General features: G+C 39.7%; 1 protein-coding gene across 2 annotated transcripts in view; it reads right to left on the reverse strand.

Annotated features, from left to right (window-relative positions):
• The window catches only part of PRSS12 (protease, serine, 12 (neurotrypsin, motopsin)), a 56936-nt gene extending 30405 nt beyond the window's left edge, over positions 1 to 26531 (reverse strand). Inside the window, exons 1-4 of one of the 2 annotated variants that reach the window (XM_012727969.1) lie at positions 25879 to 26531; positions 7832 to 7982; positions 2052 to 2230; positions 92 to 233 (exon numbers count right to left, since the gene is read on the reverse strand). In XM_012727969.1, the coding sequence (XP_012583423.1) occupies positions 92 to 233; positions 2052 to 2230; positions 7832 to 7982; positions 25879 to 26380 (974 nt within the window). In that variant the 5' untranslated portion in view covers positions 26381 to 26531. The remainder of the gene's footprint in view (positions 1 to 91; positions 234 to 2051; positions 2231 to 7831; positions 7983 to 25878) is intronic. The other variant, XM_012727968.1, reaches the window with a different exon arrangement.
• Positions 26532 to 26774: the final 243 nt, after the last annotated feature.

Here is a 26774-nt window from a genome sequence, read left to right on the forward strand (position 1 = left end):
ATTTCTAGTATTACAGAAATTATAAGAATTTACAAAATGAGACTTTTAAATATCTATCTGCTTTGAGCAGCCCCCAAACAATGGGCCTTACTTGAATCCCAGCTGTCGGCAAACCACATATGTATTCAGCTCATTCCAGCCGTCATCACAGACCGTCCCCCACTGTCCCCTGTAGTACACCTCCAGGCGCCCCTCATGGCTGCCTTTACCACCTACAAGTCTGATGAGCCCATCTGTGATAAAGAGACAGAAAATAAGCAAATCAAGTCTCACAAAAAGGCAAAACAACGTTTTCATTTCACTAGAAATATCACCCTGTTCAGGTCTCTCTGTAGGCCTCTTGTTCACTTATTTTAAGGCTGTGCTCAATGATCTGAGGCCACTGAACTGTTTCTGAAAGATGACATAACAGTATCTGTCCTAACAGGACAGTTTTTCCTTATTATTTACACTCATATTCTCTGAGTAGGAAGATATTTTCTGACAGCAGTCCAAAGTAGCTACTTATATTTCTTACAATTAAATGATATCTGGGAAATTTCCTGTAGTATCAATCTCCTTAAGTCTGAGAAATATCAGTCATTTAAATTAAAAATTAAGAAAACATAATCTTGGAAAAAGTTCATGATTTTAACTACAAATGAAAAATGTTGAGACACAAAGACAGAAAGAGCTATTCTGGATAAAGAGTGTCCTATTAAGTCATTGCACTTTTTATTTTTTTATTCCTTAGGTACTCATAAGCTATAAAAACTGGGGTGCACACCTGCCTTTGTTCTTGTATTGACAATACAGTTCTGAATTTAAAACTTATGATATCAATGAATAATTTCCAGAGGATCATATAGTCTCTAAACAGGCACACAATACAAAAAATTTACCCCCCCAAATATGTATTTTAAAACCTTTTTTATTGTGATAATAGTGGTTTAACACACAGTATACGATTTAGGGGAACAGGTTCATGCCTCCTCAGAAGTACACGATCAAAGAACCCACAACCTTTACCATAGACCATTTCATCCAAAATAATCCAAACACCAGCCATGAGAAGCATAAATCTTCTAAGGCAAAGGTCTTACTTTTCATGAATCTCTGAGATCCTTATTTCAAAGCAAATGAAGGCCTCTTAGCAACAGAACCACTTATTAATGCGGTACTTGACTGTGTGCAAAGCTTGCTAGTATGACCTCATTCAAGCATTACAGCATTACAGTAACACTCTCTTCATTTGACAGAGGAGAGTATGGAGGCCCAAGAAAATGGAATGTTCGGTTTTAAAAGCTGGTGTAATTTTTAGTTTTCTAGTACATATAAGTGTCTTATTCTGGTAATGAAAACAACAGCATATATAGGACTACATATATATGATTTCAGAATTTTGATTTTTGCAAAATAATGATTAAAACCCTCATTTTTCCTTCAAGTTCTAGAGAAACAATGCATTTTTTCGAACAATATAACCCCTCTTGATGATCTATTTGCCTTAAAAGAGGTGAAGTACACAGGTAAGTACATACACACACACTTGCAGTCACACATCTTCTTACAACACATGACATACTTGATAGACAACTTGGTATAGTCTGAAAATTGAGCCAATGAAGTTATCTTGGTTCCTCAACAGTATACTATAATCACCACTCCCCAAAAAATAGTTTTACCAGCTAAAAAAATACAGTTCTACTCAGCTGTCTGAGTGTCAAGACAGTTCACAGATCAATGTACTAAAGCTACAATTATAATACCTAATTTCTGAAATAGATCACCACACACTGATTTTGATTATTCGTTTCAAAAGTTTTAACAAACATATTTTCTGATCTAGCTTTATATAACTGTAGAAACTTAAAGTGAAAAATTCAGAAGTATCACTAAATAAGAAAACAGCATTTTAATACATAATTTGTGTTAGTTTTTCTTTTCAAGTTTTAATGGGGGGGTTTATTTGTAGGCTCAGGTAGTAACATTATATTATTAAGGAGAAAGGAAAATGAACTCAAATGATACTGGAGTCATGAACAGGCAGACAAAGGGAGTGAAATGCTTACCTGTTAGAGGGGTACAAGACACTCCAGCATCTTCTTTATGGCCACAGTTATGCTCTCCCCAGGAGCTCTTTGGGCATTGCTCAATAGAAAGTTCATTTCCAGTACAGCGAACTTCATCCAGCAATACCGGTCCAGACCCTTCCCCAAAATGTGCCTGGTTCCAAGCTTTGGCAATGCCACTGAACAAACAGAAGGATAGGGGCATACTGAATTGAACACTACAGGTAGTTCTGACATTTCCTTTGCCCCTGATGAAAGTATAAATACAACAAAGGCGTAGGCGTACTTACCAGTGAGCTCTACAGGGCACGCATGGCTGGCTGTATTTCTTTGTTGTTGCTTCTTTGCTGTTCTTTATATTCTTAGGTACCATAAATGTCTAAACTTACAAGCTATTCCTTACTATTTATTCTCCTTTTCCTCATTTACAATGGAGCCTCAGATTTTTAGGAAGGCAAGGGCTATCCAGAATAAACACATTGCCCAGTTCTTATCTAACATAAAATAACCATTTTTATGTGTACAATTCAGAAGCGGTAGGTCCGTTCACTTTGTTGTACCCTATCAGCACCATGCATCTTCACAACTTTTCAACTTCTCCAACTGAAACTCTACCTTATTTTAGTCAATGACATTTTGGCCAGTGAATTTTAGGTACAAATGATATGTGTGACTTCTAGGAAATGTTCTTTTTTCACTTCCTCTTTGCTGCTGAGATAAAAGCAGAGTGACATGTGAAGTTTCAGGAGCAATCTTGGGTCATAAAGTGCCATGTAAAGATGGCAGAACTGCTAATAAGAAAGCTTCTGTGCCCAGCTGAACGTGGCCCCTCCACACTAGCCTACAGCTTCCTCCCTTGGCCTCAGGAGAGAGAAAAGATTCCTGTCCTGCTTAAGCTACTGTTATTTTCAATTTTCTGTTATTCACAAACATATCTGTAACTAATGCATCATCTCTCTCTCTTTTTTTTTTAACAGAAGGCATAGTTTTGTTTATTATTTAAAAATGTATTTACTTATACATACAGAACTGGGGGTACAGGCCAGAGGTGCAGGGGTAAAAAGATTCACCAGAGAGAGACAGAGTGGGGAGCAGAAGTGGAATCCACTGCCAAGAGAAGCAGCAGGTGAGACAAGAGAAGTCCATTGCGCCATGTGGGTCACCTCCCTGGTGGGGAGCGAACTTGTGCCACAGCAGCGGTGGCCAGCCTTACAATGCGGTGCCTCAACCCATTGTGCCATCAGAGAGGGCCCTAAAACATCTCTTTATTCAAATCTATTTGTTTAATTTGCTTCTCCCAAAGTTCCAAATAATACCACATTATGGAAGCCTAGGTTTTAGTAAAGAAGATCATGAAAGATGTGAAACAATGATGTTTAATTAATAAAGTAATGTTCAAAAGGCTATAACAGAAAAGCCTCCAGAGAGGGAGGGGACATGGGGGGATGGGAGGAACAACAGGAGAGGGAGGGAGTCAGGCAGACTAACAAGTTATTAGAATAAAATAATAGGAACACAGTTCTCGTAACTGTGGGCATAAGAGGATTTGCAGAGCATGGTCAGGAAGTGAAAAGTCAGTAAAACAAAGGCTAAAAAGCTGAATTTAACCACATACAATTTAAACAACTGTATGGCAAAAACAACATAATCAGAGCCAAAAATTAAACCTACAAGTTAGAAGAAACATTTGTGATTCATAACAGCAATCAAAGGAAAAGAACTCAAAATTCATAATTACTTCTTATTATATTATTAAAAAGAAAGAACAATCAATCTCTATGTAAAGAAGAGGAGCAGGCTACACACGGAGGAAGAACAAAGGCATTCTTGCCTATCATATTTTCATAGGTTAAAAAGATTAACATCACTTCCATACAATATGTAAGCTAAAAGTTTACAGACTAGGGGTTTTTATCACTAAGGAAAAATAATAAGCTTAAATCCTCCCATGACTGGGAGTAACTAGAGATAGGTTCGGCAGAATAACTGAAACCTATCAGATTTCAAATATGTTAAAGCTGATGTGTTAGAGAGCCTAGGAAAATGCAAAGGGCCTCAGAACTACATCTCTTTCTAAAGGAAGAACAGAGGGCGGAGTTGCAGAAGCTCGGACAAATGACCCTGGGGACAGCTGTCTCTGCCAAAGTGCGCTCTTAAAACCCCACTTGGCTGTTTTATTTTCTTCCTGATATATTTCCATGGTTTCTTTGTTTATAAACATGATTTCAATGATCACAAAACGATGTTTAGAAATACCTAATCAGAAAAATAAACTTGAAAACAAAAAGAAAAAAAAAGGAAATTATGATGTAGTACATATTAGGCTTTCTAGGTAATATTTGAGCTGATTAAACTTAAGAAGATAATATTTACATACAGACCACACCTTCAGTCGGTCACAGTATTTCCTGGTGCCCTGGCCTGGCTTCCAGGGAAATACCAAAAAAAAAAATAGCTGCCTCAGCCCTTAAAGAGATTTTACAGTATTAGGGGAAGATGTTTAATTCAAATAAATTTTAAATGAATTCCATAAAGCTGTGTGTTCTCTGTCCTTCCCAATCTTGCTCACTTTCTTATCCTTTGACCACATAGTAAGTTTGTGAGTAGGAGACCTCTGAGATACACTGAAGTTGTTATTTTGTGTAAAGCTATTCAACCTCTGATAGTAACCTCAGAAAATACTGAGTGATCCTTATTTGACATATTCTCAACCCTATTTAGTATTTCTGTAAAGCTTAGTGCTTTTATAGAAAAGATGAGGGATGTAACACACAGCATGTTAGCTAGTTAACACCATTACATGATATATATGATAGCTATTAAGAGTACAAATCCTAAGAATTCTCATCACTTGGAAAATAAATATTTCTTTCTCTTGTATCTGTATGAAAAGATGGATGTTAACTAAACTAATTTATGGTAATCATTTCAAAATAAAAGTTAAATCATTATGTTACCTTAATACTCCTTAAATTTATACAGTGCTATATGTCAATTGTCTCTCAAAAAAACTGGGGGTGACATTTCAAAAATAAAAACAACAGAAAAGAAAAAAATACATAACACCATCTGTCTCAATCTCCATGCTGAGCTACTACTTTGAACTGATGCAGAATAGATTTAGGCAATTCTACTGTGCAGGATAACTATTTGTTCACTTTTTTTTTTTTTTTTTAAAAAAAGGGCCCTTTAACTGCAACTAGCAATTTGTGGTTTGAAAAGTTCATTTTTAGCTATCAATATCTTAGATTTGTCTCTGAAAATCAATCCCCTGCACCTCTAATAATATTTGAAGTCCACTAAACTCTTACTGGATGCCAGGCATTGATCTAACAGCCTTTAATGTATAAACTCCTGTCATCCTCCCCATAAGCAACAACTTACAGTTGAGGAAACTGAGGTCCTGAAGTTGAATATCTGGCCCAACATTACAATGCCACCAGGCAATAAAGCTTGTCTGGCTGTAGGGCAGGATCCAGAAGACACCATTTTACAGCTTCCTGGGCATTTCTTTTTCTTTTTTTCCTGAGCATTTTTAAGGAGCCACAGTGTATCTAAATACAGTTACTGTCATTTTTTACCACAAATCAACCTCCCTTTTTGACATCCCTATTTTGTGTAGCCCTATATTTGCTTTTATTCTTATGAAAACCTTGCTATTCTGCAAATAGTATGCTATGAAGGAAAAAAAAAAAACAAAAACAAAAAACCCTACACAGAAGAGCCATAAATATCAAGATTCCGGCTCTCACTAACAATAGATCTCAGGGCTTTGGGTTATCTCAGAGGGACCAGCTTCCTTACCTGACTGTTAAACAAGGACTCTCTCCTGTTCAATTGTTCCATGAACCAAGTTACTTTTCTGGCTATGCTTATAAAATATATATTTTAAGTAAATGAACAGGAAAATAAAAAAGCAAAGAAACATTTTTGAAAAGCAATTTGTACCAGAATTTTTCTTCTAACTGGCCGATAGTAATAACATAGGTTTATATAATAATTTTATAGCATACAAAAAAATAAGAGGAAAGAAATTTTCAAACATTGTAAATTCCTCTGTAAATTACATCATATCCACACAGTAAAACATGTATCATAGTCCTGAGCTCACTTTTAAGCACTTTCAAAACACCAGAGGAAATGCTCTAATCTGAAAAGCACAAAGGGACTCTAAATTTAATATCTCCAGCAGAAACGCCATCGTTTTCCTTGTGTATGTGTGTATGTAAAACTTAAGCTCAGCCACCTAACATCCGGCTGCCTCCTTTCCTGCTCCTCATCTTTCTCCAAGTTCCACATTAATCAAATCTAAGTATCTTAAGCACAGTATCCCTCCTGTATTTAGAAGTATGCCAACTACCTCTGTCTACAGACACCATTAAAAATGGGCATGAGGGTGTGGGCGACTTTAAGACAACATCTCACTAGGAAACTGTAGCCACCGCACCAGGAGGTTGCATAGTTTCCCTCTGAGAGTCCAACAAAGCAAGTAAGACAGAGATGATTGCTAAAGAACAAATTATGGAGACAAGTGGCAATTACGCTGCCTGCTACCAGCCACATACCATTAAGAATGATTTCATCTGAAAGTACTGTATCTTTTTTTTTTTTTTTTTTAAGATTTATTTATTTATTCATACAGAACTGGGGTACAGGCCAGAGGCTCAGGGGCGGTGAGAGGCTTCACCAGAGACAGAGTGGGGAGCAGAACAGGCAGATCGACAAAGTACACTGCTGAGGGGAGCAGCGGGCGGGTCAGGAGAGGTCTGGCTCGCCATGTGGTCTCCTCCCGGGCAGGCGGCAGGCGGGAATCGAACTCATGCGGAAGTGGCCTCAGATTCTCAGTGCTGTGCTTTAACCCGCTGCGCCACCAGGGAGGGCCGAAAGTACTGTATCTTTAAGTTAGGAAAACTCAAGAGGAAGGGCAGCTGCATAAAATGATTTTAATGCAAACTTATGAGAGACTACAAAATTAAACAAAAAAGGCAAACGATAATAAAAACAGAAGTCTACCAAGCTGGATGGCTGGCTGTTGCATGGGCCTGTGGAGGATCTTTGTTGCTTTGTATACATGGAGATACTTTTCCCTTTTAATTGTTCCCAATGTGAACCCCCTCGAACAAAAGGAGCAAAGAACTAACATTGGAGAAAGCTGTAAAACAACCCAGAATTTTTCTTTTTTTTTCTCTCTTATATTCTTTCTAAGAATTAGGTCATTTTTTGTCAACATGGCCTCTACTGAAAAGTGGGAAAAAATATCTTTGCTCCTCAAGAAAGAGCTTGACATTACAACAATTATTAGAATCATTTCTGGAGCTATAAGTAATTTTCACCATGTGTCACTTCATGTTTCTATGCATGTTTCTAAGCCAAAGAAAAGGTTTTTTTCTCTACACAAATACATAAATGATAAAAATTCCCACATAGCTTAAATCTATAGTTATCCCTTTTATAGCTGTTAAAGTTAACTATGCTATTACAATACTCTAAACATTCTTGTTATTTGGGGCATGGATATAGGTGTCTTAGTAGCATCAAGGATACTAACGAAAAACAGCTCAGCATCAGCATCAGAGAGATATAAAATCAAACTCAGAAACAAATGGCTAGGCTGCAGAGTGAACACGTTCTCTCCAGAGAGCCCGCAGCCAGTACAAAGATCAAAAGGTGGCCTTTTCTACTGGTTCAAGGAAATGGGCGGTTTAAACACACCACACCTCTCCGGGTGAGGAAAAACAGATTCAAAGATTTCAGTACAAAATAGTGCAAGAAAAACCAACCTTAAGCCCAGCTGCCTGCAGATCACTTCTGCATCCGCATCATCCCACTGGTCATCGCAGACGGTGCCCCACTGGTCAGCATGGTAGAGCTCCACGCGACCTTCGTAGGTCTTGCTCCCGCCCACAAGGCGGATGATGGGGAGCACTGGGCCTGTGAGGTGGGGGGAGGGGAGAGAAGGAGGGAATTAAACAGTAATTAATACTACATGTTGGGACTGAATCTTAACATTAGTATATGCTGGATGCTCCTTGGTGGTGCAATGGGTTAAAGTGCAGAAGTTATCTGTAGCCACTACAGTGTGAGTTCAATTCCCAGCCAAGGCGGCGACCCAGAAGGCACGGGGCAGATGTCTCCTGACCACCACCCACCCCCACACACACACCCTCAGCTGCTCCCCTCAGCAGTGTATTTCAGTCAATCTGCCTATTTTGGTCCCCACTATGTCTCTGATGAATGCTCTCATGCCCCCAGCACCTCTGGCCTGTACCCTAGTTCTTGTATGCATAAATAAGTATATGCAATTTCATTGCCATTCTCAACAATTAAATAATATTAAGTCACTTCAGTGATTTGGATGTACACACATACCTAAAAAATATTGTAGCAATTGTGAGCAATTAAAGCACTGTCCAAGTAGAATGACATTCATACAAACTACCTTAAGGAGAAGGAGTCCAAACTCGCTCCCCAACAACCTTAAAAGACACACTCACTGGGCCCTCCCTGGTGGCTTCGTGGGTTAAAGCACAGCACTAGGAAGCTAAAGCCACTTCAGCATGAGTTCGATCCCCACCCTGGAGGTGACCTACATGGCACACAGCAGACCTTTCCTGACCTGGCCGCTGCTCTTCTCAGCAGTGTACTTCATCAGTCGGCCTGTTCTGCTCCCCACTCTTTGGTGGATCCTCTCACCACCCCTGAACCTCTGGCCTGTACCCCAGTTCTATATGTAAATAAAATAAATATTAAAAAAGGACACACTCAAAACTGCAACTTATTGAACATACATTTGATTTTGATGACAATGTGGTGGTGATATTGATTCTTTTTATTTGCAGTGACTTGGCCATTACCAACATGGAATTATTAAGGATAGCATTTATGTTTGTAACATCCTAGTTTTCAGTACAGAAATATGTTTATACTTGTAAAAATCAAGTTAAGTGATTAAGCAAGTGGTGACATCATGTCCTATACCTCTAAGAAACTACTGAAGTTGATTTGGATATCAACAGCTCATCTTCATTTCCTCTGTTAAGAATCAGCTAGTGGGGCCTGCCTGGTGGCACAGGGGTTAAGTCCCAGAACTACCACCACTGCAGCCTAAGTTTGATCCCAGCCCGAAAGCCAACCCACATGGTGCAGCAGACCTCTCCTGTCTCACCCGCTGCTCTCCTCAGCAGTGTACTTTCGTCAATCTGCCTCTTCTGCTCCCCACTCTCTCTGGTGAATCCTATCACCATCCCTGCACCTCTGGCCTATACCCCAATTCTGTATGCATAAATAAATAAACCTTAAAAAAATAAAGCAGTCAGTGGTTCACTGGTTATATGCCTATTGTCTACCATCTGTCAACTGGATAAAGGATAGAGACAGTGGCCTTCCCTTCCCTTATTATCTCAGGTATCTGGCCCATTCAAAAGCACACAACACACATGCTCAAACTGAGTGGACTGGCAAATGACAGGTAAAAACCTAGAAAGGATAGCCCAAACAAGGAGAAATAATGAGCGATGTGTCCAATTCTGCCAAACAAAGGCCAGGCACCTGCTGAGTGCAAATGCTGCATCAAGCAGGGAAAGGCCTCCAGTGGAGCACTAGAGAACTTTCCTGGAGACGCCGTGCCTAAGTAAATGCACAAAGCACATCGAAGAGGTCACCAAGAAGACCCTGCAGGGGTGCCGGAGCAAGGGTGCCTGCTCACCGTTGGGCGTACTTAGGGGACCTCTTCTCAAGAAGCTGGAACTGAAGAGGGCCCAGATGGATGGATGAGATTTCAGAAATCTGACATGGGAGAAGGATAGTTCAGGCAAAATGGCCGTACGAGAAAGGCCTCTAAATGTTAGAGGCCCAACATTTAACATGCCTGGGAAATAGTGAGGCAGTGAAATTTTTTTCTGGAATAAAGGGTGTAGTGGAGTAAAAGGTTCAGAACAGACTGAGCTTCTCTTAGGAAGTCTAGCTGCACTCTTGGTCCAATATTAATCTTTTAGCCATGTGAAATATGCTTCCCCCTTCTCCAGAGTTAAGTGGAAGTCAGCAAATGGTATTTGGATATGCACATATATATTCAAATAATCATACTTGCGTTTTTGCAGCAGATTCAGATCTACAAATATTTGTATATATTTATATTCTGATATTTGTAATTTAGCTAACAACAAACATTTGCAATTTGTAAAAAGATTAAGATAGGTTTGAAAACCTAACTATTCTCACAATTGTATAATAGTTACTTATAATTGATGGCTGGCTGATATCAAGAAACTTAAATCTACTAAGTTTTTAGCAAATTAAGCAAAAAATTACATTATATTGATTGATCCTTTAACAGAATAAGAAAAATATACAAAAAATGATGGATGATGTGTTATATCCTCCTCTCTCTCCCCTGTTTCTACCACCTGGGTAAATTAGGAGGAAGGAGAAAAACAAAAAGTTTTCAAGAGGAAATTCAAAATCAACTAAATAAAGCCTGTAAGTTTACATTGTTAAATGTTCTGCTTAATTTTAAAGTGGGGGTGGGGGGTCTTTTTTTCCAGTTGTATAAGTAATTACAAAACTATGGAAAGCTCAAGGTCAAATTTAGTTACATCCCACATCCTCCAACAAACACACAAGAAGTCATTTGAAAATACATTCACTGAAGTAGCTAACTCATGTTTAACTGATGTATAAATACAACTCTGAGGCATTTACATTTAGATTGTTACCTCCTCTACCTAGTGCCCACCCAAGAGTTTGGAGAGCAACAAGTACTAGATTGACAAGACACTAATTTCCAAATTAAAAGAATGTATCAGGGCCCTCCCTGGTGGCACAGCAAGTTAAAGCACAACATGAGGCCCTCCCTGGTGGCGCAGTGGGTTAAGGCACTGCACTGAGAAGCTAAAGCCACCTCCGCATGAGTTCGATTCCCGCCTGCCCGGGAGGTGGCCACATGGCGCGGCAGACCTCTCCTGACCCGCCCGCTGCTCCCCTCAGCAGTGTACTTCATCGATCTGCCTGTTCTGCTCCCCACTCTGTCTCTGGTGAAGCCTCTCACCGCCCCTGAGCCTCTGGCCTGTACCCCAGTTCTGTATGTACAAATAAATAAATCTTTAAAAAAAAAAAAAAAAAGCACAACATGATAAAGCTAAAGCCACTTCAGCACGAGTTTGATTTCTGACCTGGGAGGTGATCCACATGGCGCAGCAGACCTCTCCTGTCTCGCCTGTGCTCCCCTCAGCAATATACTTTGTCGATCTGCCTGTTCTGCTCCCCACTCTGTCTCTGGTGAATCCTCTCACTGACCCTGTACCTCTGGTCTATACCCCATTTCTGTATGCAAATAAATCTTAAAAAAAAAAATAAGAATGTATCAAAGGTCTATCATTGTGCCTGAAGGTCCACTCAGTGTTTGCTGATTTGAGAGGCTTAATTTCCCATTCTCATATATTACACCATTGAGAATCTTTGTTCATTCTCCCTTCTAATTTATCTCAACCTCCTATATTTACATATGCTAATAGATGACTTTAAATTTATCTTTGTACCCAAAGTATTAACTGGTAGATTGCTTGAAATTGTTTAACTAAATAAATACCTCAGAAGAAAGTTCTTATTTTCAAAATTTTACTTACTCCACTACTTGAAAAACATTAAATACTTTATCAGTCATGCTGAACATAACATACAAGTAATCTACAAAAAGCAGTGCATTAAGAAGCCCACTTCACATCATCCTTGAAGCAGTAATGTATAAAGAAGCAGAAACTTGTCAAAAGTAGAATTACCCAAGGGTAGAGAGAGCATTAAGAAGAAAAGAAAAAAAAAAAAAAACCTATAGATAACAAAATTTAACATGCACCTCATCCACCCAGATAAGTATCAGAGCAAGGTCATGTCATCTTATAGGTTCTTCAGTCAATTCATAGAGATGGTTCTAAATTGGTCTGAATGTGGGAGTATTTCTATTTCTCCTCAATATTCATACCTTAGGCTGGAGCTAGCATTTCATGCCCCTTGACACTTGGCTATATTGCTGTCCCTAAGGAAAATATACAAATGTCGGAGGGGACATGAGGAAGCTTCAGGTTGTGGTGACACATTCAAACACACCATGTTCTCCATTAAACCCATCAGCCATCATGAAGGGCAGCTGTTCCCTCCTCCACTCCAGTTCATATAAACATGTGCACGTCTGTGTACTGAATTTACTCTACAAATAACCTCATGCCTTGTATATAGACTTAGAAGAACACTGAGTCAAGGTAGCAATCCATTCAAATAGAATGTGCTATCTAATTATGCAAAGAAGAATACTAGCACCATGATTATATTCCATTCTACAGAGTGAAAATGTCTTTTAATTGCTATATTTTACAATTGGTTCAAAACTGATTTTCCATCTTGATTCCATCATAATCTTCCATAACCAAGATAAGTCTTTCATATAAAGAATATAATTTTGTAGAAGCAAGTTAGATAAAGCAGAAAACAGTGAAACTGAGATACCATTTGAAAATCCAGTGGCTTTCAAATTGTTAGCGAATACTAGTTGAGAGCCATCAACTAGCCTATGGAATATGATGATTCAGACCTAAGTCAATATTTAAACTCTTTTAGGAAATGATTTAACTAAGACACTTTTATCATCTGTAAACATGTTGAAAACCAATGAAAGTTAAAAAAGAGAATAAATATTTTTTTTTACCATGGGGAAAGCTACATGTGAAGGCAGCTTTCTGCCATCTTCCAAAGACATGCCCCTCCCTGCCAGATGTCTTTTTCACAAAGCAGTGTATTTTCTTCATCTCCTCAGCAACGGATGTTGCTCCATTAAGTGGGACTAAAGCCCAGTTCCAAAAATGGAGTTTGTTTTGCTACTCCTCTGGAGGGATAATAGTCAGACATGCCGGGCTTATCGAACATAGATATTTTATCAAATCATTTGGGTTTTAAAAAATGGAAGAAACCAGTAGAGGTGGTTGTAGAGGAGGAAAAATAACATGAATTATACTAGGTCAAGGAAATAAAAATATCAGATCAGAACTTGTGGTGGCTACCAACGGTAATCTTTTCAATCTTGAATGATGACAGGCATGTTTCATCTTCAGAAAGGGCTCATTTTTAAAAAAGATTTATTTATTTATGCATCTAAAACTGGGCTCATTTTTTAAGAAAATGGGCAAATACTATGAATATAAAAAGGAAGGCTGGTTGGCTTTGTGCAAGAAGTGTGTCACATGCCCAGTGAGAGTTTGCATCCAGTCTAGACTTGCCTGAAAATTCTCTAAGCAGCAACCTCTCTCTGTTCTGCCTTCTGATGTGTAAAGAAAGAAGTCTGAGTGCTTTAAGAGTCTTATCTACTCTAAAATTTTATGATAACACTTTTAAGATGATTATTATTCCAACATCTAAGAAAAGAAACACCAAGAGTTGATATCCACTCACCACTTTTCAAATATTATCATGATTGGTAGCAAGATTTTGAAACTAATAAAATAATGGCATACAAACAAGAACTGACTTAATGCATCTAATCCACATATTTTATAAGTAGCCTTTAATATGTATAAATTGATGCTATACCTAAAAAAAAAAAAAAAACTTCGATGCCAGTATGATTAACACCATACTCTCTAGAAATGTCTCCATGAAACAGATTCCAAAAACCAAACAGTAAATACATGTGTATACATCTAAAAGATGAATGTATCTTAAAGGCAATAAAGCTGGATTGCACTGCTCTTGAGTACTTCTTTTCTTAAATGAACTAATAAGAGATAATATAAGCAACTGGATCTAAAGTTTGTGTTCGCAGAAAGATAGTTTATACTCATTCATCAGTTGACACTCTTGTTATCACACCATGGTTCACATTCAGCACAGTGCCCCATGTTAAGTCTCAAAAGAATGTTATTCTTCCCTAACTTTATTACCCCTGAATAGAGGATAATAAACGTAAGTATAGAATGGACGATACAGAAGCCAGTCTACAAATATATAATGACATCAAGCCCTCAAAAGAAAAACCATCATTCTCAAACTTGATGACACAGTAAACTCCAGCCTTCATTCTTTCATCCTCATTTGTAACAATGCTACTTTTATCATTACTTAAATAATGCAGTCACTGCATTAACCCCCCCCTGCAGCTGTGTTAGGATCATAATGTAAAATGTAAGCCTTCACTTTCTCAGTGGGATGATAAAATGTAAGCCTTCACTTTCTCAGTGGGATGATAGCGGAAGCCAGCAGAGTGACATTCTTGCTGGTTTTTCTAGAGCTGACTAACTTTTTCATTTCTATCTTCCTATTAGGTACTACCACTTACTAGTGATCCAAAACACGTGCAAAGTGTCGATGCATTAGCATGTTTTATATAAAAAGATGTGTTCCAAGCTCCCTAAACATCTCTAGGAATAAAGGTCAAGGAAAGCATTTGGCATGCCTACTTAGGAATAATATACAAGATGTAAGAACAGAATAAGAATGGTAACAAAAACAAAACCTTTTGTTCAAAATGGAGCCTTCTGTTCCAGGAGAAACCCCTTGATACAAAACATAAAGGTGCTGGGCCTGGCGAGAACACTGTTTTAAAGAGAGTATCTGTGGTGACGAAGGAGCCAGGAGCTTCCCAGGATGGCCCACGCTAGACTAATAGAAGCTGGGATGACCCTCAGGCCTGAGCCTGCCCCAGCCACCATCCACTTCCCGCCCCAACCTCCATCACCAAACTAGAACACAGGTGCACAACCCTTTCTCCACTACACAGAAATGGACTCAAAGGAGAGGGACTCAAAGTCAGGGGACTCAACGAGGAAGCTGAAAGAATGACAACGGCCTACTGCAGCATGGCTACTGAAAAAATCACAACTCTCAGCATCAGGTGCTTTGCATCCTAGCAAAAGGTGCATTTACCTTTCAATCACTGAGCGTTTGTTCATTTCTCAGTGTGTACACAGCAATATGTGAAGTGCATTTACATGTCAGACAACCCAGTCTTTCCAGTGGAAGAGGGTCTGTTCTCTGCAACCCTTTTGTGGTTCTGAGAAGAAAGTAAGCACAAGAGGGGAAGAGGTAATGTGTCCACAGCACAAAAGGTGCCCAGCACTATCCTCAGACAAGCAGATGGAGTTGGTCCAGGGCAGGTCAACTCACCGCAGCTACAGCTGGTCACAAATGACCGTGGCAGCAGAGTCACGCCAGTGGCTGCCACACACTGTGCCCCAAACACCACTGACATACATTTCCACTGTGCCTTCTGACTCAGTTCTGCTACCTACAACTCGTACTGACCCTAACAATGAATAGACTCCCAAATAATAATAAATAATCCTATGAACAGACTGAACTAGTCCTCAGCTAATGTGATTTTTCCAATTAAGTGGTGAGAGATTCAGTCAGAGCAGTCCAGTCTCCACCAGTTATAGCACCTGCTTCTTTCCTTAAATGAGGATGGAGCAGCCTTTTTATTGGGGGGAGGGGAGTAAACTGCATCCTAATGTCAATGCTAATTACACTTGATTTTTATTGAACCAAACAGAAAATCTAATTATAATTATAAAAGGATAAGTGTGGAAGAGTATAATAAATGTCTTGATACTGCATTTCAAATAGTAGTTTACATCACAGAGGAAGCTCTTACCCCGTAAGGGCCACCTTTCATCTTCACTTGAGGTCACAGAAAAGAAACAAAAACAAAAACAAAGTTCAGGGTTCCCCTTATAAATTAGCTGTGATTTGGTGTGTTTTCTCTTCCTGTCTGATTGGTTTGTCCACTAAAGAGTAAAACTCTTTTTTCTACTATCAGCTTCAAGCAGTAGTCATGAAAAGTCTAACAACTGTATCTGTAACATCAAAGAAGGGTCAGTGCTGAAAACATTACCTTATGTGAATCTTAGAAAATGGCCTTGGGCTAGGAATGGTGTTGTGTAATCAAGTGTTCCTAGAAATTGGCCTCCCTATGGTGGTCATCCAATCACACCCCCACTTTACTTCTCTATAGTCAAGTCAGGAGTGATTCTTTTCAGACCTTAAAAGCCAAAATTTAAATTCAAACACACCTGGAACAGCAATTTAAGTTTCATCTCTGAGGGACATCCCTTCTCATGGGCATTGGTTTGCTGTTGAAATGCAGGGCGGCAGCAATAGAAACACACGCCAGGAAAGATGGAATCAAAGTCAGACACTAAAATTCCATTCAAAACTGTTCTATGATGGACTGTGTTTCACAGATCACAAAATTAAAAAATTAAGTCTTACAAAAATATGCTGTCATATTTTATATATTTGCAAAGTTATGTATGGTTTTAAAATAATTCAAATAAGAAACAATAGTAAGTGGAGGCAAAGCATTACATTATCAGATCCCAGTTATTCAGGAGAAAATGTGGCTATGGGTCATTCAATAACGGATGATCTAAAATCATCTATACATTCAGAACCTCTTTTATTCATACTAACAGGAAGCCTGTGTAGTTCAATGAAAAGAACAAACAGCAGAAAAGTTTAAAGAAATATGTTTGAAGACTTTAAAGATTTTTAATCACAAAATCTCTTCTATAGAGACCCACATACCATCATGCATATTGCAAAAACCAACCAACCATGTACTTTAAAAGAATTTAGTTTGACACCTCAAATACTTGAAATAATATTTAATCTATTATCTCTTTATTAATTCTAACCTCCTTCCATCAAATTACTCATGTCAAGAGTTGGAAGAAAATTCTAGTAATGTAAATATACTGAAATTCTACTTATGTAGGTTAAATCATCAGAGTAAGATGTCAAACAATGCCTGAATCACCAAAAAGCTACCAAGAAGAAATGATGCATGCATATTATCTATACAATTAAGATATCTGGAGGTGAGGAGAAAACTGCATGAAGTGTGACTGTTACCATAGCATTGCTGGAACGGCAATGACAGCTGAAAAACGTTTCCAAGTCAACTATCAGTTTCACCATCCTTGCTCAGATGCTCCAAACACACTCTGAAAGCCTGGATTCACTTAGCTGTATCTACTACCTGGCAAGAAATAAGGAGCACTCATCCAATTTTTCTGCAACAGATGAATACAAATATTTGCAGCTCTCGAAAGGCAACTTGCACATCTATGACTAACGAGTTTTCTGTCAAAATCCACTTGCAGCACAACATTCCCAACATGCAAACCTTCCTAGCAATGGCCTTCCATTTAGTGTATCCCTTCCTCAAAGCCATATACAGTTCTAAAGTAGTATGAAAAATTATCTACGCTGGCCTCAAAGATTTCTTAGTGTTATATAAATCCATGATGTGCACAATTATTCTAGTAATTAGAAGAGCTATTTTTTTTAAGATTTATTTATTTATGCATACAGAACCAGGGTACAGGTCAGAGGTGCAGGGACGGTGAGAGAACTCACCAGAGTCAGAGTGGGGAGCAGAACAGGCAGATAGATGAAGTACACTGCTGAGGGGAGCAGCAGGGGAAGCAGGAGAGGTCTGCTGCACCCTGTGATCACCTCCATGGCCAGGATCGAACTTACACTGAAGTGACGGCAGCCAGCTTGCACTGCTACATCCTAACCCACTGTGCCAGCATGGAGGGCCAGAAGAGGTATTTTTAAAATCTGCATAGTAATATAACAATCAGCTCCAAAATAAGAAATATTTTGACACACAATTTATATTATATACCCTTTAGATAACTAATGTTTTTTGTTTGTTTTTGATTTTACATTGTTCTTGCTGCACTTATTCTCCAAAAGTGATTGAGATGGTCAAGATTTTAAAAACTGTACTTCACTGATGAGGGAGCCATGGATGAAAGAAACTTAGTAATGATAGAACTGAAACCTATTACCTCCAAGATTCCTACCCTTACTAATAGCCTCTTGTTTTAGAATGCAAGTAAAGTCCCCTCAATATAATAAGTACCTTGTCAAACTTCAGGTATGCATTATGCCATGTTGGCTTTTGCCATTTTATTTAATATATTGTTCAATGATTCCACCAACTATTAAAGGGGTATAAATTTGCCAGAAAGAGCAGAGACAGCCTATAACATTTCACATGCTATAATATAAGGGAGAGGTGGATTTCTGATGATCCTCCCATGGGCTATACACAACTGTAGAAAGACTAGACATTTGCAAATTCATAGGTGCATAACTACAAGGTGAAGAAGTATAAAAAGCAAAAGCCAACTCCATGAAAAGCAAAAACCAACATGAAACAATAAATCAATTTACAAAGGTCAAAGCCAGGTAGGCTCATATTTAAAGCAATAAAGTTCTTCAGAGGCCCTCCCTAGTGGCACAATGGATTGAAGCACAGCACTAAGTAGCTCTCTGTAGCCACTGCAGCAAGAGTTTGATCCCCAGCCAGGGAGGTGACCCACACGGCACAGCAGACCTCTCCTATCTACCCACTGCTCCCCCAGCAGTGTACCTCATAGATCTGCCTATCCTGCTCCCCACTCTGTCTCTGGTGAATCCTCTCATTGCCTCTGCACCGCAGGTCTGTATCCCAGTTCTATATGCACAAATAAATAAATCCTTAAAAAAAATTGTTCAGGTAAATGCTAAAGTCTCGGTTTGGCAAATATTGCTCAATTGCGTTCTTTCCATACTCAATATTTCCATACTCAATACTCCATACTGAAGCCTAGCACTTTGTGCGGTTAGTCTCAGCTAATGTCTCAGGACCCTGCCCTAGGACCCTTCCTAATGGATCTAGGAATGCTCTGTCTTCAAGTCCCCCAAGTGCCAATTTGATGGCAATTATTCTACTGTAAATATTCCAGTTTTTAAAATGTGTTAATAATAATTTAAAATTTGAAGTCATAAGCATTGATTTTGGATCAGTGTATTAGGGATCGTACATGTACAGACCAAACCATTAACAGAAGATCTGGAACTGTAGAGCTATATATGATGGCATGGCATGGAAAAGAAGCCCCCAGAGAATTTGTTGCAGAGTAAAACTAAATGGTCAACTGTCTTCTGGTATTGTAATTACCTCAAGACAAAATCTGCCATGAGTGGCTTTCCTCAGAATTCTGCTATCTTCATTCCCTACCCCAAAATGTTAAATGCACTATCTTTTTGCTTTACTGTTAGTTTTCTTTTATGTATTTATATCTCCAGTTCTATAAAGGAAAAAGAACATAAAAGAATCATGGCACAGAAATATGTTCCTTAGACAAGCAGGAATTCCCAAAACAAAGAGACATTCAAGAAGCATCCTCTTTGACCATTTTATCCATCTCGATCAATACAGTAATCGAGGGAAGAACAGCTGCCTATAATAAATTCCCTTCACAAGTTTTATTGGTTCTTCAGTCTTAAACTATTGCTGTGGGTTGAACTCTGTCCTTTGAAAAGATGAAGTGACTTTACTTGGAATTGGGGTCTTTGTAGATGATCAAGTTAAGATGAGATCATTACAATGAGTTCTAGTCCAATATGACTAAGTTCTTGTAAAGAGAAAAATTTGGACACAGAGAGGACAGAGAGAGTGAGAGCACCTCTGAAGACTGGAGTTATAATCCCACAAGCCACGGAGCTATCAGAAGCTAGGAGAGAGGCCTGGCACAGCATTCCTTGGTACCTGCAATGGAAGCACGGTCCTACTGACACTTTGATCCTGGACTTCCAGTCTCAGAACTGCAAAACAATAGTTTCTGTTGTACTTAAGATGCTCAGTTTGTGATGCTCATGACAGCAATTTTATCAAAGGAATAAAGTCATTTTGATATTGTCCCCCTTAGGACAACTAACAAGACCTCCTGTCTCCACACTGCAAGAATGCCTGAAACAGTATTAGGACACAAATCAATGAGTTACACTGTCTGTGTTCCATAAAGCTAAATATAAACCAAATGAAAAGATATTATCTATTTAGTTGACTAATCCAAGTAAGAAAAACTAAAGACCTATCCCCATGTGTTCTGGATAGAATTAACATTTTTTAAATCCTTTAATATCAGTTTGATAAATGAATAAAAGAAAATTAATGTCATACAAATCTTTTCTCATTTATTATTGAACTTTAGAAGGGCACAAAATAATTAATTTTAGTCATTTCTATTGTTCTCATGGAATCAGAAAGAATATATGCTGGTGATAATCAAGTCCTTGCTCATGTCCCTGACAAAGTATACTTAAAGCTGAAGTACTAGAAATTTCAGGTTACACATAATTAAGAAGAATAGAAAAGGATCCATCACATGTTGAACAGTTAGTACATACATTTCACAAATAGATCAAACAATCCTGTGTCTAAACCAAAAACAACACTAGAAGAATAAAATAAATGACAATTTCCTCTCTAAATGACAAACTGTAATACAAAAGCTCATAGTCTCAAAAAACAAATGAATTGGGGATCTGAATTTTCAAGAATGATAGGGAATGTCAGGTCAATTTTGATGCCGTTTTTTTCCTATACCCTACTTGAGAGTTCTAAAGTATACAGTTTTTGTCTATATTTATCTTTAAGTAAAACAAGCTTTCGCATTGTGAAATAGACTTTATTCAAATTCACTATAGCAAGATAAAATAATTCATCTCTTAATATATGGAACATTCCCCTAAAGCAAGATCCAACTAAACTATATTTGCCTCCATTAGTTCACATCTATAATTCATATTCATTGTTCATTCATTATTCATGCAGATACCTTTAGTACTGAGGGGAAAAAATCTGAACTGGTCTAGTTCAAAATGAGAGCATATCCTTTGAATAAGTAATACTACCCATTTACATTGAGCTTGTTAGAAATTTATAAATTCTATCAGTTGTTCTTGGATTTAAAATATTATACAACATTATGCAAAACAAGAACCTACTCATGGTAAAATTATGGTATACTAACAATAAACGCATATAACCCTAGCAGAAATTTCACAAATTGTATGTCTCTGAACCCTGAAACAAAAGATATCGCTATTGTATTTCCATCTTGTGGTACAACATGAATGATGGAATTAAACTACACTTTATAGCAATCCTCTTATCTATCTCCCAAGTAGGTATCACTGAAAAGGTAATGAAAATACTCGGTATTCTTCTGACAGCTCAACTGAGAACTGGTTCCTCATTTGAGATATACATTTGCTAGGCCTACAAATAGCATTCTGAAAATAATAAATCAGGCATTTTAACCATGATTATCAAAATCTAAATGTTATTCATCTAGATATGACTAAATCTAGATAATGTATTTCACAGCACAATTTAAACTACTTACTAATTTGAATTGTGTGCTTGCCCAAATATAAAGACAAATCCAACTACATTTCCTAGCAGACTCCAGTGGTTCTTTTCCACAATTATTTGCTTCCTCTTGAAGGAGAGCCCCCATCTGTTAATCCTGACTGGTCTAAGGAATTAGAAATACTGTTTTTCTTTCTAGAGAGTCTCAGGAAGGAACAGATGATCCAATCTTGACCAATGAAATGGAAAAGGAATTTTGCCAGAGAATTCTGGGAGGTTTCCTTGTTCTTTCCATGTGACTTAGGAGTCCTCTCTTCTGAGGTTGCTCTATATCCCTGTGAGGCCTGGAATACCACTGGCCTAGGAATAAAAGTCACATTTTGAGAATAAAGGTGCAGAGAGACAGAGAGGCATGCCATATTGGCGCTTAACTTCTTAGAATATAAACAACAAACCTCAGCGCTTCTGTCAATTGGGACTTTTTCCCTTCTCCACCAAAATCATCCTAATTGATCCAAGCTACCCTCATTCCCAACTCAATATTACCATTTGTTCTCTCTTTCTAACTTTTCTCAGGCTTCTTTATGTTCGGTTTAATCATATTGTATATATATTCTGTATCTATCTTCTTCCCTTCACATTATCATCAGCATCTTTTCACTTTTTACATATAATTTTAGCAATTACCAGGTTAGTAGCCGGATAGGACCCATCAAAAGAAGAGACTTTTGATGTCTCTTACTGTAGAACATTTAGGATTATCTTCATAGTAGCAGACCGAATTATGTTTCCAAAGATTACCTCAAATCAAACACACATACACACACTCAAAGATAGTAAGTACATACATATAGTCACAGATTATCACTCATAAAAGACAATAGAAAATGGACATCTTAGTATCTTCTTAAAAACAAACAAGCCAAAAAAAATCCTTGGCAGTAGTAGAGGGTCAGATAATATTCCCAAATCAACATATTTGATATCTGCCTTAATCGGAATAGCAGTTTGAGGTCTGCTTTCAAATCTGGTCAGGAAATGTATCAAGTCTGTTGCTAATACATGTTTTCCAGCCCTTACTACATAGAATCAAATAGCAGTGTTAAAAACTGGGAGACAGGTTTCCACCAATTTTTTAATTAACATTCACTTCAAACAGCAGATGGACTTCAAAGAGCACAGCCTGTAAACAGTAGTAATTGTCAAACAAATCAGTCTCTCTATTTGAATCAGTAGATTTGGGGGAATAGGTAAACATGAAGGCATTAGCAGGGCATGACAAGAAGTCAGATCTATGAATCATTCTTTCCGGTAAGATCGGAATCATTTGGTGTGGTAAAATCGTATTATGATTTATTGTGCTTGTTTCTTACCCAGCAGCCCTCAGTCACCGTGGCTGACTTGTTTGCTTAGACCAAAGAGAAGCCTCTAACACAGCATCAACCAAGTTGTCCCATCTGTCTTGCTAACCAGAGATTAGAAAAGTGATTTCCCTTCCTACTCACTGTTGGGGCGAATTAATAGCCCTTTCACTGTTCCTACAGAAATATGGAAATAACCAAGCTTGCTTTCAGTTGATAGTCAGATTCTGGTCAATCAGGTGCTATCATCCCACACCGGTCAAATAAAACCAGTTGGTGTCATTTCCTAAAACCACACAAAAAGTGATGTTACGCTTACCTGTGCCCAATCCTAAATCTAGCACGGTGAACTCACAGAAGGGCAATCTCAGTCTGCGTGATGACCACCTCTGCAATTCTAGGTGGGTTCTGTTGGCTTTCCCTGACTGTGAGAAAGGGTCTCCAGCATCCAAGTCCTCTTGACTGTTCATTAATAAGGCAACTCTTGGGCCAGATCAAAGAATTTCTTCAAGCAAGCCCTCTGAAGGCAAGATGTGTCCAGGTACCTGCATTTTAACAATTCTCTCCGCGTTCCGATTCTAAGGCTCATTTTGAGAGCTAAATCCCTGGGCTGTATGGATTCTTGAATAATTCTCTATTACTAATTTCCAAGTTTCAGACAACCAGGGCTGGACATCAGCTTGCTTGTACTCAGACATCCAGGCCACTGGCATGTCCATGCCCTGCGCAAGCTCACCTGAGCTCCTACCACTCTCCTCCAAACTAGACCCACCAACTCTCCTCCTGTGACACCAACTTTCTCATTCCTCTCATGCAACTACATAGGGAAGTCTGGCCTCTTGTTTATTTTTTAAAGCAGGGATCTCATTTCTACCCGTTTGCTTTCCTTTTGTCCTCACTGCTATTAAAAAAAAAAAAAAACTCAGTATTTTGAAATCATCAGAAACCAGAAATCATGTGCTCTGTACAAAATGTAATTCCCTTTCCCCTTCCTTCTAGACTAGTCCTGAAAGAACAATAAGATCACCACACAGCACAGATATCGCATTATGTTTACTTAATTAAAGAACTGGAGCAAGATGAGCTGTGAAGTGAAAATGCGTGCTACCTTATAATGTTGCTATGAGAACAAGATAAAAAACTAACACATAAAATGCTTAGCCCAACACAGAGCGTCAGACCAGGACATTTTGGTACATGCTTTGAGCTAGAAAAGTCCCACGAATCAATCTATTCAAAATGGCTTTTCTCCAAACAAGGAAACCAAAACTCTGGGAGTGAGAATCTTGCCCAACAAGGCATAGCCAAATGTAAACACCAGTGTTTTGTAAAGGACAATTTCATATTCTTCTCATCATCCCATGAGAACTTTGCTCGCACTTCTATGTGCAATGTAGGCCCCAGAAAGCCATAAGCTTCAGAAGATGGTAGTCATTTTGAAGATGTGAATTATGACAAATCACAGCTGGGGAAGTAAATGCCAGGACGGGAAGCATTGGTTATTAAGACTAAGCTGTAAAAGTAAGGAGATTATTACATAGCCAGTCAATGGTCATCCTCTCCCACCCACCACCCACCCCCGGCTCTTTTTTGGTGGGGGAGAAGGGTTATCTCCCATCTTGGGCAATTTCTTTTGTTTCTCTGGTGTTCAAATCACTTCACCCCAGGCTTAGAAACAACAATTATGCAGTGTTTGGAGTGCAGTCTGGTGCAAATTAGCTGTGCACATAAAAGCATCACAAAGAGTCTGTGCTGCTGTGAGGTGTAAATTCCTATTCAACACAAGTAGGTGATTGCAAGGACGAATTCCTCTTCTCGTTTGAAATATAAAATCAAAAGAGTCATGTCAGAAAGAGTCATAGATCAATATAACGTTTTAACTTTAAATTCCTTTTTTTCTTTTCAGTAGTTATGTTTAAATATACATTTAAGGAAAGCTTGTTTATTTTTCCCCATACATTTATTGCCTAAGTATTGTATCCTTACTCATACATACAACTAAGAATAATAGAAAAATGGAAAGAAAAGAAAATACTGCCAGTGTTTGCTAAACAAGAGACTGCACTACATAAATAACCTTTACAGTACATACTGAGACAATGCTGGGGCTCTCTGCTTGGTATCACCTCAAATTTTTTGTAATCACATTGGCATTCTGTCCATGAAACACGAGTACAACGATGACTTCATTCTCCGGGATGAAGGATAATTGATCTTAACCTTCGTATCACTTACCTTTAGCTCAAAGGGCTGATGCAATTGAAGGCACAATAAAATTTTCTGTAGAAAAAGGATGGCACTGTGGAGGCTAACCTCCAAATTACCTCCAAAGACAAAGTACAACATATTTCAAAATCCTAAATCGTGAAAACCCTGCCCCACAGTTTGGATGGAGAGCTGCCAAAATAATTTTGAAGGAACATTCAAACTTTGAAGGACAGAAGGCTTTTTTTTCTCAGCTGGAAGGTGGAGGGCAGCACTAAGATTTGCAACTCAAAATGAAGTGTTTTCCAAAAGCAGATTAAATCTATTATTGTGATGCCTTCACTGTTAGTACAAAACCAGAATATCTTTCCAACCTTGACTCTTGCTGTTAACCAGCTAATACTGATGTTCCACACAGACAAAGCTACATAACAGCATTCTTGACATCTGCATTTGACTCTATCAAATTGCTTCTTCCCAGTTAATACTCCCATCTCTTTTCCCTTCTGTCTCACTCACTGGTATTTACCATTCTGTGTTCCAGAATATAAACATCATTTTGAAAAACTGAATTTTGACCCAGAAATGTTACCACACTTTAACAAACCGAGGTCAGTGGTGGGAGTAACCACATTTTTCCAAATCTCGGGTTGGAGGGCAGGGGAAGGGAAGGTTACTGGTTATCACCTGGACTTTAATGTTTTCTTCAAGGAATGAGAACTCTCTTCCTTTACTGTGTCTCTTTTATGTAAATACGGTAACACCCTCAAAGCAAGCTGATTTGGAGAACACACATACACAACTGTCCAGAAACAAGACAACATCCAGGAACCCAAAGCACAGTCCCTCGGAGAAAATATCACCACTGACAACCTTCACACACAAAGCTTGCCTTTGCTAGTTTAAAATCAAGTGACCAAGGTACCAGGTAGGCAACTCAGACACTACCACCCTCACACAGGGCAGTGCAAACCACAACCTCACACCTCTCAAACGCCTAACGCCCCCTCAAGTCGCCGGGCTCCCCGCCAGTCCCCAGTTCTGTCGCTGCCCGGCAGTCACTCACCGTGTCTACAGTCGCAGTAGCCCCAGTCCACCTTGCCCTGGGCGTTCCCATAGAAGCACCAGGGTCTGCCCGCTCCGTCTGGGCTCCGGCAAAAGTTGTGGCGCTGCCCTCGCAGCGGAGCCCAGCCGGCCGGAGGCGATCGCACCGGGAAGGGCGGCACCTCTGCCCAGCGCAGGCAAGGGGCGCCGAAGTCCGTCACGTTGACCCAGCGCTCGCGGGCCGGGCAGCCCCCGGGGTGCGGCCGGGACGCGTGCCCGGCGTGGGGGGCGTGCGGGCGCGGGGCAGGGAGCGCCGGCGGCGGACGCGGGGCGCGCGGGAGAGGGGGCGGTGGAGGCGTCCTCTGCTGCCGCTGCTGAATGGGAAGGTGATAGGAGTATTGGGGAGCCGGAGGGGGCGGATGACGATGCCGACGGTGAAGAGGGTAACTGAGGACCGCCTCAGAACCGGCCACTTCGGGGAGCGCCCCTAAAATCAGAACTACCACCAAGCTCGCGAGCATCATGGTGCCAGAGCAGCGGGGTTTGGTCCATGCTCCCCCGCAACTCCGCGGCTGAGGGGAGGAGAGGAGGGGGCGGGGGCGGGGCTGCGGCGGCCCTCGAATCCCCCAGTCGAGCCCCCTCCTGTTCCCCGCGCTCACCGCCTCCCTCTCCCCGCCTCGCCTCAGTCTCTGCGTGTCCCCTGCCCCCGCCCCCGCCCCCGCCCGGTGGCGGGCTGTGAAATCCTGAGCTTGAGCTCGGAGAGCACCCGCAAAGAAAAGGCGCGGACGCTGCCGGGAATGGCGGGGCTGAGCCCCAGGTGGCCGGCCGCCGGAGCCCGGGAACTCTGCCCCCTAGCTGCGGGCTCGGGGCGCGCAGTCTCCCCGGTGCCAGCCCTCAGCCTGGCCCGGGTCCCCTGCC

Source organism: Condylura cristata, unplaced genomic scaffold (assembly GCF_000260355.1).
Source record: "Condylura cristata isolate star-nosed mole 26May11 unplaced genomic scaffold, ConCri1.0 scaffold00021, whole genome shotgun sequence".
NCBI lineage: Eukaryota > Metazoa > Chordata > Mammalia > Eulipotyphla > Talpidae > Condylura > Condylura cristata.